Here is a 12,794-nt window from a genome sequence, read left to right as displayed (position 1 = left end):
TTTAACAATATTTTGTTTGTTGCACATCCAACATGCAGAGGTAAATTCAATATGTTGTAGGAAAGTAATAGACAAAAGTTTATTTCTCTCTTCCAAAGAAATACTTCAAAATTAATTTGTTCTACATTTTAATTAAACTAAGACAAAATTCTAAAATATAGTCAAAAGATATTAATGTTTTTCATTTTGGAATAGATTTTCAAATATAATGAGAATAAAAGTCCAAAAGTGATAGAATATTTTTGGAGAGAAATTCTCTAAGTTATAAAAATGATATTCTGTAGATATTTTAAAGAAATCACTACGATGTAATAAGGAGGACAGAATGATTACTCCCATTTCATTTTCCTGTCTAGCTCCCTACCCACCAAAAAGTGCCAGCAGATTTAAAATAGGAGTTGATCACTACGTAACAGAGCACGATACCCTGAAGAAAAGTCTATACTATAGGAGAAGTACCTTCCCATTTTGAAGATGCTCCCTTAGAAACAGATGATATGATTTTTAGAGGAGTTGAGACTGAAGCTTAAAGGACTAGAAGTCCCCTTCCATTATTTCTAAAGTCTTTATATATTATTTTAAAATTATAATTACCTGGTATAAATCTTAAATTGAAGGTACAAAGATGTAGATAAGAGCTAAGAATAAATCTGAGAAGTAAAAACAAATTTAAAACATTTATTCTGTCATCTTTCTATCTGGTCACTTCTGTAGGTTTTACATTAGTGAGTGAAAAGCAAAAGAAATAAAAAATAATTGGGGAAAATAATTTTGCACTGGGAATGGAAGACAGAGTATATACAGTATATAACTACATTGTTAAGTAATGTTTTCACCAGAGACTTAATATGATGCTTGATGAATTAGTCTTGACTTTGTAGGAGAAAATAAACAACCTTTTAGAAAATATTAGGATGCGAGACCATTAACACCAAGGACTATCCTAATCCTTAGAGGATTCCATTTAGGCTGCTAAGAGCCACTGATACTAATGAGAGGACTAAGACATTACATCATCAGCATATCCCACTGAGAGTAGAACCTTAAGTATGAAAAAGCAGTTATTTAGAAGACATTAACAAAAGGAGAAAATATTTTAATGACTGAAAATCAAGAGAAGCTCTAAATATTTTATTTGCACTTTCCCCTTAGGTCAGATCTTTCTCTCCTGAGGGTTTCTTACTTCCTCCTAACCCTTCTTCCTGCTTTCCCATTGTCTCTACAATTACACTCTTACATTATCTTATTCCATTCTCTCCCTATTGCATTACTCTTTAAAGATAAAGTTATGAAATGTAGGTAAGATATTTGCTATAACTGCATATATATACTTACACACTCTGTTTAAAATATAGAGTATATTTAGCTTCATCTCAAAAACAAGCATATCAAAATAACTGTGTTACTGTTTATTCTATGTGCCTTATGTCTTTTTTTCTTTTTTTAAATCATGAGGCTTTGCAATCCTTACTCAAAGAGGAAGTTTATGTTGTACATTAATATAGAGAATCTTTTAACTGGAATATGGCTCAGATGTGCCAAACTGAGAACACTAGACCAGGAGCTAGTAGAGCTCCTGTCTCGATTTATTCTTTAGTACCAAAGAATCTAATGAAAGTCACAAACTTCTCTGATTTTTCGTTTCCTCAAGTGAAACTTATAGGAATTAAGATTAGTGTAGAAACGGAAAACATTTTAGATACATTCTGGAATTTCCTTATCTATTGCTAGTGGGATTGTTAATTTTTCCTTTTGAGATCAAAGTTGGCCTCAAAAAGCCTTCTTAACACAGCACTTACCAAAGCACTTCTCAACACAGTAGCCATTACCAACCAATCCAAACTGACACATGGGAAGAAAACCATTTGTTAGTCCTTGTCCCCTTGAACTCTAAAATTCTATGAATTTAGGGCTTTCAAGAAAAATATTTTTCACTTTTCTGAATCACAGTTAGTAATAATTTGTATTGCCATTTACTTTTATTTCTTGCTGGCAAAATTAACAACACATGGAAAAGTCACTGCCAATAATTTTTGGTTGTATTCCATGCCAAGGAGAATTGGGTACATCCTGGCACATTAACGGCTATGGCAATTATAACTCAGTGTATAAAGTATGCCAGATGGTCTTCTCCTCTTACAGTAACATAGAGCTGAGAAGAGGCCTTCTAAGTGATGTTAGAAAAAAGTGGAAAGAGTAGTCTGTTTCCGACAGAGCCATCAAGGATTTTAATTGCTAAGTTATGACTGGCTCCAAATATTCTAATTTCTCTATAATTCATTTATTTATTAACAATTTCTATTTGTACCATTCTTGAAATAAGAAATTCTGTAATTATATATCTGCTTTGTTGTATATTCACATTTATTTATTATGAATTCATTTTTTTCAATTCTCTGAAGCACGAATACATTCACATCCGAATTTATTAAGTGCATATTTACCACTTTCACACTATTCATAAATTTATAGATTTGAATCAATACTTTCCCTTTGGTATCATCTCTTCAATTGAAGAAGTCTAGTATTTTTTTTGAGGAAGATCGGCCCTGAGTTAACATCTGCCAATCTTCCTCTTTTTTGCTGAGGAAGACTGGCCCTAGGCTGACATCCATGCCCATCTTCCTCCACTTTATATGGGACACTGCCACAGCATGGCTTGAGAAGTGGTGTGTCAGTGCGCACCCAGGATCCAAACCAGTAAACCCCGGGCTGCTGCAGCAGAGCGGGCGCACTTAACCGATTGCGTCACCAGGCCGGCCCCAGAAGTCTAGTATTTTAAAAACTTTCCTTATAATTCTGAATGAAACATTTAAAGTGGTAGCTAGGGGGTCAGCCCAGCGGTGTAGTGGTAAAGTTCACATGCTCTGCTTCCACGGCCCAGGGTTCAGATCCCGGGCGCGGACTTAAATACTGCTCATTAAGCCATGCTGTGGCAGTGTCCCACATACAAAATAGAGAAGGACTGGCACGGATGGTAGCTCAGGGCCAGGCTTCCTCAAGCAAAAAGAGGAGGGTTGGCAATGGATGTTAGCCCAGGGCCAGTCTTCCTCACCAAAAAAAGTGGTAGCTAAATTTCCTTTGGAAGACAAGGTGATAGTGGCTTTAAAAATGTCTTTGAACGATTAACTATAAAAGAAATATATTGAGAACAATAGAGCAATGTTAGACATCATATCTAAAGCATAAGAATTTTTCACAAGAAAAAATTCTTAAGCATATTAGATTTAATGTTGCATGTTAATAATAAAATAATAACCACAGTAAGAAAATACCTATGGCTTTGGTAACATATCCAAAAGGTAATTCCCCCCCAAATAAAAAAGTTACTGTGGCCATATTTCAAGGCAACAGGAATCTTAAATATTTTAAAACATGCTTTGGTACCTGATAGTACTCAATAAATGTATATTGAAGTGAAATATAATACTGATCTCCTACTGATTATTAGAGAGGAAATCAGTATAGTAATCCTATTAGAGAAGGTATTCCAATATTTTACTACCATGCTAGAGAAGATATTTCTAAGGCCTTTAGAATTTATTAATCTAAAAGGCTTAGTAATCTGCACTTTACTCAGGTAAATAACTTTTGTGTTAACTACTTTGATTTTTGCAATTTTTTAGTTCTCTATATGAAGGATCTCCCACCTCTCAAATGTTAGGTTACACATGGAATTCTGTACAGAATTAAATAGGAAAAGCTTCCAGCATTTTAATTCTTCTTTCAGTTTTACAAGTAAAACAAAATAACTTCTAATGATAATAACAAATCACTTTAGAGATAGTAAGCGTCTTTAGAGATTTTAACATGTGATTTTATGAATATTTTTACCTAACTTTCTTAATCTTATAAAGATTAGTGTGTGTTCAGGCTAGAAAAACAGAGGAAAAAAAAAAAAAGCACCTAAAAAGAATCTAAAACAATGTGAGTGATTAGATGCTAAGGACGAGGAGAAACGAAGTAGAAAATGAGACCAGGCAACTTTTGACATTAAAAAAAGCATGGAAATGTTGATAGGATAATGGCTCCAAGACCTGAAAGAAATCTAAAACAGAAAAGGAAGCGTTATATTTAGATCAGATGCCAAGGAGGAAATGTTTGATTACTTCAGGTCAAGAAGCAAAATTCTACAGTTCTAGAAAGGTAGCATATTAGTCCAATAAATTATAGTTCACTGCTTGCCCTCATTGTTTCACTAAAATTATTTCCTATAACTCAAGGTTCATTTAAAAATTTTAGATAGTTGTTATTTTAAAATTTTCCATCTAGTCTTTTGCCTAGGAATTAAGCAGTAATGAATTACAACTTAAATTCAAGCACTGACAAGTGTACACCTTCTGATTTAGATTTTCAGTTCAAACTTGTCAGGATGTTGAGAGTAACACGTAAAGAAAAAAAATAAAGAAAGAACATTACAAAGACTCACATAAGGAAAAAACAAGATTACTCACCTCTGGAAAAGGTCTATACTTCAAGGGCTGCTAAAATATCTATTTTTAGAATTATTAATATCTATAATTTCTGGGGCTCAACCTTTAGGAAATCTAACTGAAATACTTAAGTGATTTTTAAACTCTGATACTGCTAAAAAGCATGTGATTTACTCCCCAAATTAAAACACACACACACACACACACACACACACACACACACACACATTAAATAGGTAATGAAGATGGACCAACCTTATTTACTTTACCATACTTATCTACTACATGGCTGAATAACTCTCACACAAGTTTAATTATCTGGGGCTACTATTATCATAAGTTAAAAAATTTACCAAGAAGCAAACAAAAATGGCAATGTAAAAGAGCAAAGGTTGGTTCCTCAGATGAATGAGCAGGTCTTCAGAGGTACTAACTAGTTTTAAAAACTTTCAGGGAATTGGTTCTCTCCTTTGCCTTTTTTTCCTACAGCTTTAATGAGGCATATTTTATATATCATAAAATTCATCCATTTCAAGTGTACATTCAGTGATTTTTAGTATATTCAGAGTCATGCAACCATCACCAATCTAATTTTGAGTCATTTTCAACATCCCCAAAAGAAAGTTTGGATTAATTTCCCATTTCCAGTCACCCCACCCCCATTCCAGGCCTAGGCTTCTTGTTTGCTTTTCCATCTTAGCTAAGCTGATGGCATATATTTCCTTGGCATAGAATGAAAATGAAAGTTAAATTTAGATGTATTATTTAAAAACACTTTTAGAAGTAATCCTTTATAAAATCTTATTTTTAGATTACAGAATTTCCCCTTCAAATGCATTTAAAGCAGAGATCACGAAAAATCAATTTCTTTAACCTATTTACTATATACATATATCAAATAACAAATATATTTATTTTGTAATTTAGTTTGGAAGATTCAAGTTCCTCAACCACCCCATTAAAACGAACTACTACATACGCCACATATAGAAAATCAGTTCATCATTTTATTTTTTTCTCGCAAAATGAATAGGCAAGGAAGTCTTTTTAAATACAAGTTGGTAAAAAGAGATTATCATTACTTCACAGAACACAGGAGAAAATTTCTTTCACTTTCTATTATCTCTGAAATTGAAGTGCACCTTACAATGGATATGTATGTCATAATTTAATTGGAATTATTCTTCCTTCTTAAAGGTACATAGTAGTTACAATCAATGGCATCCTATATTTGAAATACAGTATGTTGAATTTATAGAATGTTATAATTGTGACCTGAAGGTTGAGTGAAGTTGTCACTTCTCTTCTAAAAAACAAAAACAAGGGGCCGGCTGGGTGGCGCAAGTGGTTAAGTGTGCACGCTCTGCTGCGGCAGCCCAGGGTTTGCTGGTTCAGATCCCAGGTGCGCACTGATGCAATGCTTGTCAAGCCATGCTGTGGCGGCATCCCATATAAAGCAGAGGAAAATGGGCACGGATGTTAGCTCAGGGCCAATCCTCCTCAGCAAAAAGTGGAGGATTGGAATCAGATGTTAGCTCAGGGCTGACCTTCCTCACAAAAAAAAAAAACCAAAAAAAAAAAAAAAAAAACCACCGTAAACAAATAACACTAATATCTATATTCACTGTGCTTTTCACTTTTCATAAAAAATAAAAAGTTTAATTTATTAGACAGTGTTAATTAATCTCTGTGTCACTCCCTTTAAAACACTGGGTCATAAAATCAATTGAATGGGTCATGAAGAGCATTTTTTTCTTTTTTATTGTTTATTTAGGTGTATTCTTTATTGCTTTAAAATATTTATAAAATCATGCTTGGTACTGATTTGTCTTCTATTTTAACTTTTTGTAATTAGTACAGGCAAGACTTGATTTATACAACTTTTATTTTAATTACATATGTAATTATACACCAGCACATGATGTAAAATGTCTTTTTTTTACTGAGAATGTAGGCAGTAAAGTCTGAACACTAATTTAAAACATGTTTAAAAGACTATTAAAAGATTAGATATTATGCAGCCTTAAGAATGAGAAAGTTCTTTATATACTGACGTAGAAAGATACAAAGTATAATATTAAAGTTCTTTATATACTGACATAGTATACAAAATATGTGGGAAAAAAGCAAAGTGGAGAATAGTGCATAGAGTATGGTATCATTTGTGTAAGTCATGGAAAAAAGATCATATATTTGAGTTTGCTTATACATGCACAAAATATCTCTGAAAGAATACAATACAGTTCTATAATCATAGTTGGAGACTTCAATATCCCAGTTTCAATAATGAAGAGAACATCTAGAAAGAAGATCAGTAAGGAAATAGAGGACTTGAACACAAAAACAATTAGACCTAACAGACATATACAGAACACTCTACCTGACAACAGCAGAACATATATTTTTCTCAAGTGCACATGGAACATTCTCAAGGACTGACCATATGTTAGCACACAGACAATTCTCAATAAATTTAAAAAAGATCAAAATCATACAAAGTATCTTCTCCAATCATAACGGAATGAGCTTAAAAATCAATAACAGAAGGGAAACTGAAAAATTCAAAATACGAAAAATATGTAGATATTAAACAACACACTCTTAAACAACCAGTGGGTCAAAGAAGAAATCACTAAAGAAATTAGAAAATGCTTAGAGATGAATGAAAATGAAAAACACAACATACCAAAATTTATGAGATGCAGCAAAAGCAGTACTCAAAGGAAAACTTATAGCTGTAAATGCCTACATTAAAAAAGAAGCAAGATCCAAAGTCAACAACCTTAAGGAATTAGATAAAAAGCAAACTAAACCCAAGGCTAGCAGAAGAAAGGAAATAATAAAGATTAAAGCATAGATAAATGAAATATAGACAAGAAAAACAACAGAGAGAATCAACAAAATCAAAAGTTGGTTTTTTGAAAAGATCAACAAAACTGACAAAGCTTTAGCTAGGTTGACTAAAAAAAAGAGAGAAGATGCAAATAACTAGAATCAGAAATGAAAGAGGGCACATTTGTACCAATCTTACAAAAATTAAAAGGATTATAAGTAAATACCATAAATAACAGTTCACCAACCAATTAGACAAAATGAACTAATTCCTAGAATCATATAAATTACCAAAACTGACTCAAGAAGAAATAGAAAATTTCAACAGACCTATAACAAGCAAAGAGATTGAATCAGTAATAAAAAACTTCCCAACAAAGAAAAGTTCCAGGAGCAGATGGCTTTATTGGTGAATTCTAAAATACATTTAAAGAAGAATTAATAACCAATCCTACTCAAACTCTTCCAAAAACACAGAAGAGGAGGAACAATTCCTAACATTCTATGAGGCCAGCATTAGCCTGATATCAAAATCAGACAAATACAGTACGACAAAAGAAAACTATAGACCAAATCCCTTATGAATTTAGACTCAAAGAATGCACAATAAAATACTAATGGCAAATCCAACAACATATTGAAAGGAGTATACACCATGGCTAAGTGAGATTTATCCCAGGAATGCAAGGGTAGTTCAACATATTAAAAAATCAATCAGTGTATTATATCACATCAACAGAACAAAGAGAAAAAAACCATCATCTCAATTGACACAGAAAAAGCATTTGACAAAATTCAATACCATTTCATGATAAAAACACTCAGCAAACTAGGAACAGAAGAAAACTTCCTTAATATGATAAAGGGCATTTATGAAAAACTCACAGCTAGAATCATACTCAATGGTGAAACAGTGAAAGCTTTTCTCCTAAGATCAGGAACAAGACAAGGATATCTGCTTTCTCAAAACACTGCTATTCAACCTTGTACTGGAAGTCCTAGCCAGAGCAATTTAAGCAAGAAGAAGAAATAAAATCCATTCAAATTGGAAAGGAAGAAGTAAAACTATCTCTATTTGCAGATAACATGAGTCTATATACAGAAAAACCTCACAGAATCCACAAAAAGCTACTAGAGCTAATAAACAAATTCGACAAAGTTGCAAGGTACAAGATCAACACACAAATATCAGTACTGTTTCTATACACCAGCAATCAACAACCTGAAAAGGAAATTGAGGAAACAATTGCATTTACAATAGCATTCAAAAGAATAAAATATCTAGGAATAAATTTAAACAAGGACGTGAAAGACTTGTACACTGAAACTACAAAACATTGCTGAAAGCAATTAAAGACATAAATAAATGGAAAGCATCCCATGTTCATGAATTGGATGACTTAATTTTGTTAGAAAGGCAATACTCTTCAAAGTGATCTACAGATTCAGTGCAATCCCTATCAAAATTCCAATGACCAAACATCTACAGCTAACTGATTTTCGTCTAAGGTGCCATGACCATTCAACGGCGAAACAATTTCTCTTCAACAAATGGTGCTGGAACAATTGGATAACCAAATGAAAGAATAAAACTGGACACCAGCCTCACTCCATATACAAAAAATAACTCAAAATGGAATAACGACCTAAATGTAAGAGCTAATGCTAAAAAAGCATTAGAAGAAAACATAAGGGTAAATTTTCCTGACCTTAGATTTGGCAATGGATTCTTAGATTTGACACCAAAAATACAAGCAACAAAAGAAAAAATAGATAAATCAGACTTCATAAAAATGAAAAAGACTTGTCCATAAAGGTTATTATCAAGAATGTGAGGGCCGGCCCCGTGGCTTAGCGGTTGAGCGTGCATGCTTGGCTACTGGCGGCCCAGGTTTGGATCCCGCGCGCGCACCGTGGCACCGCTTCTCCGGCCATGCTGAGGCCGCGTCCCACATACAGCAACTAGAAGAATGTGCAACTATGACATACAACTATCTACTGGGGCTTTGGGGAAAAAAAAAGGAGGAGGATTGGCAATAGATGTTAGCTCAGAGCGGGTCTTCCTCAGCAAAAACGAGGAGGATTAGCACAGATGGTAGCTCAGGGCTGATCTTCCTCAAAAAAAAAAAAAGAATGTGAAAAGACAATCTACAGGATGGGAGAAAATATTTGCAAGTCATATATGTGAGATAAGGGTTTAATATCCAGAATTGTAAGAAGTCTTACAACTCAAATACAAAGATAAACAATTCAATTAAAAAAGGGGCAAAGGATTTGAAAGAATACACTAGACACTAACAAAATTTATTCCATGTGGGATGGTGACTCAAGGACAGGGGAAGAAGGTTTTTTGTTGTACATCTTTTTATACAGTCATGAGCCACATAAAGAAGTTTTAGTCAACGACAAACTGCATATATGACAGTGGTCCCATAAGATTAGTACCATATAGCCTAGGTGTGTAGGAGGCTATACCACCTAGGTTTGTGTAAGTGCACTTTATGATGTTTACACAATGACAAAATCACCTAACGATGCATTTCTCAGAATGTACCCCCATTGTTAAGCGACACATGGCTGTATTTAAAGATGTTGAACCATGTGAACATACTACTTAATCAAAACCTTAACCCTGTTTCTAATGTTTTATTTATTTAATTAACTAGGATATTACTATGATCAATCAGTTTACTGAAGGACATTTTAATTGTATTTACATACCAATAAAAAGGCTTATACTGATAAGAGAAAATATAAAACTTGAGAAATAAGAAAAAAATCAAAATATTAATCTTTCAATCACAAGACCTTTTAAAAAATACAGATTTAAGGAACTAAGGTGAAATATTAAATAAAAGTAATCCAATATCAAAAGATGAAATGAAATAAAAGTTTTGTCCTTTTATGCCCTGGGATTGGTTTCAAACCAAACGAAGTACACTTCATTATTCACCAATTTAATTTTGAGGGAATACAACTTTGGTATATTATAAATGGTAAATTTTCTGATAAAATAGAATACACAATTGAACAAAGATAAATAATCGGTTCTTCATGAAATAAGAAGTATATAAATATTTTTTAAATATAAAAACTTAAAATCAGCCAGAAAAGTAAACATTATACCACAAATGAAATATATGTGTATGTGTGTGTGTGTTTGCATATATATATACATATATATATGCCTAGATATATATACTTATATATAACGTATCTGATTACTGATGATGCAAAGTTATAAATACTTCATGCAGTAAAATCAGATTTTAGTGGTAGTCTTTTATGATAAATAAAAGGGAAAATTAAAATAAAAAAGCTTAAACTGCATCTCATAACAATTAGGTTTCTGTGACATTTTAAAGATTATATTAAGGAAACATAGTAAAAGGAATGCAAACATTAATGCATTGCATGGATTATGTCACAAGCTGAAAAAGGAAAAGAAGCTCAAACATCATTCTGCCAGGCAGAACTGCAAAACAATCTGAAATTGGACACTGATCCTTCAAGATCTAGAAAATTTCCAGACTTATTAATATCTCACAAGTATTTTTAAATGTTGGGTAAAACAAAACCCATCAGTAAGAAAATAGTCATTTTTATCTTTTTTTAATTAAAAATACCTCCAGGAATAAAAATTTTTAAAGCTCTACATATAAGTTTTCTTGAGGATCAGTACAAATTTCTTGAGCTAAATGGATAATTAAAGATAAGCTTTATATGGGTTTTGCCAATGCACTGTGTACCTATCATACTGTAGGTCCCACGAATTATGATTGAAACCAGTAGTAAATATTAAGAAGATAATAGAAGAAACTTATATGATACATTCTAAAATATTCTTAAACCATTTTTTGTAAAAAATTTTGTGAACTGGAAATTGATTTCATAAAATGAATAATTCAAATAAACTTGTTTGCAAATAAATCATCTATTGTCATTTAAATGACATTACAGATAACTTTTCATTAATCTTTTATTGGCTAAATAAAACTCTAAAGATAACTTTCTACAATATTTATGGCTCATAACATGGGCTATGTGTACTAAAATATTTGCTATTGTACTTTGTATAGTTAAAGCATCTGTCAATAAGGTTAGCTACAAGAAAAACAAAAAAGTACTTTCAAGAGTTACTGTAATCAATATTATAATTATCCTATCATCATAAGACAAGTGTAATTATTGCCAAATATAATGACACTAACATTTATAACAGATGACTCTAAGTACATTTAAGAAAAGTTATATTATTAGTTCTTGTTAATTTTCAATACAAAGAGTATCTATTTCTGCAGACATACCAAGCATATCATATCAAGAGCAGAGATAAAATAAACTAGTTAACTGGTAATGTAAAAAACAGACAGTGTTCATGGCACATAAATGGACCTACAGTAATAGTTAGTGTTGCAGAAGCTAATGATGCTTTAAGCAAAATTGGAAAAACATGAATACCATGCAGTTTTACTGAACTCACCTGACAGAGGTGTAAAACCATTCTCTAGGAGCAGAGATGCATGCACAAAAGTAAGAATATGATTGCAAGTAATAGACTTTAACAAAATAAAAATATAACACTAAACTTCAAAATGACAAAAAATGGACAACATGATGAGATTAGTGTGATGAAAATACTTTTTATGTGTCTCACCTCTCTCTTTGCTAATAGCACATTAGGAACAATGTGTGGCAGGCAGCGTCCGAGCATTAACATAACACTTTTCTCACTGTCTGCAATCCGAGACACCTAGAAAACCAAAGAATTAATAAATGATGACAGAGGAGAACTTCTGTGCATGATGGTACTTATAAAGTTCATGCTTTAGACCCTGCCACCTCTGCTCCAAACACACATCCAAAATTATAACTTATAATGATGATAACAACAACAACAACAACCACAACTGCATTCCCAAAAAGGATAAACATTTCTATAGGCCAGAAAAGGATTTAAAACACCAGTAGGAAGCAAGGGTGAAGTCAAAGAGGCCTACTAGGCTTCAGTTCTGGGAACAACTAGGGATAACAGAGGACTGGGGCAGCTTCAATGGTTTTTCTTTTGTTCTTGAAAAGATGCCCACAAAGTTACAATCTTTGCCTAAGGCAAAAGTTTATATAATGAAGATGCATGCAAGGGGAGCCCCAAGGATGCTGACCCAGTCTTATAATAAGGACTGCCAGAATTGCATCCAAACCATCCTCTAGCTCTTTCATATTCTCAAGACATTTTGGGACAGAAGCCCACGAGAGGTCAAGTGGAAACAACCACAAAACACCCAGAAAGAGAGGAGTGAATGTAAAGATAGGAGAAAAAATAACAATAAAATACCCTCTCAACATGAGCCTGCAACAATTACAAAGCACTTGAAGAAAACTAATCTGAGAGCTAACAAACTCAGCAACCAAAGATGACCACTCCTAATGAATAAAAATAATGGAGTAATCTAAAATAACTGAAATATAAACAATATGTACACTTAAATTGGTTTTCTGAATTATATCAGAGAGGCATATAACTATATG

General features: G+C 32.7%; 1 protein-coding gene across 5 annotated transcripts in view; it reads right to left on the bottom strand.

Moving 5' to 3' along the window:
- RELCH (RAB11 binding and LisH domain, coiled-coil and HEAT repeat containing) overlaps nucleotides 1–12,794 on the bottom strand; it is a 116,854-nt gene that overhangs the window by 59,111 nt on the left and 44,949 nt on the right. For all 5 annotated transcript variants that reach the window (XR_015554336.1, XM_087439313.1, XM_004422599.3 and 2 more), the window contains exon 10: nucleotides 11,923–12,018. Coding sequence is in view for 4 of the 5 variants with exons in the window: in XM_087439313.1 (XP_087295439.1) it covers nucleotides 11,923–12,018 (96 nt within the window). In the remaining variant the exon portion in view is untranslated. The remainder of the gene's footprint in view (nucleotides 1–11,922; nucleotides 12,019–12,794) is intronic.

Source organism: Ceratotherium simum, chromosome 14, assembly GCF_057802395.1.
Source record: "Ceratotherium simum simum isolate JZ-2026a chromosome 14, ASM5780239v1, whole genome shotgun sequence".
In the NCBI taxonomy this organism is placed as follows: domain Eukaryota; kingdom Metazoa; phylum Chordata; class Mammalia; order Perissodactyla; family Rhinocerotidae; genus Ceratotherium; species Ceratotherium simum.
Note: the sequence above shows the minus strand (reverse complement) of the source record. Positions and strands in the feature narration are given on the sequence as shown.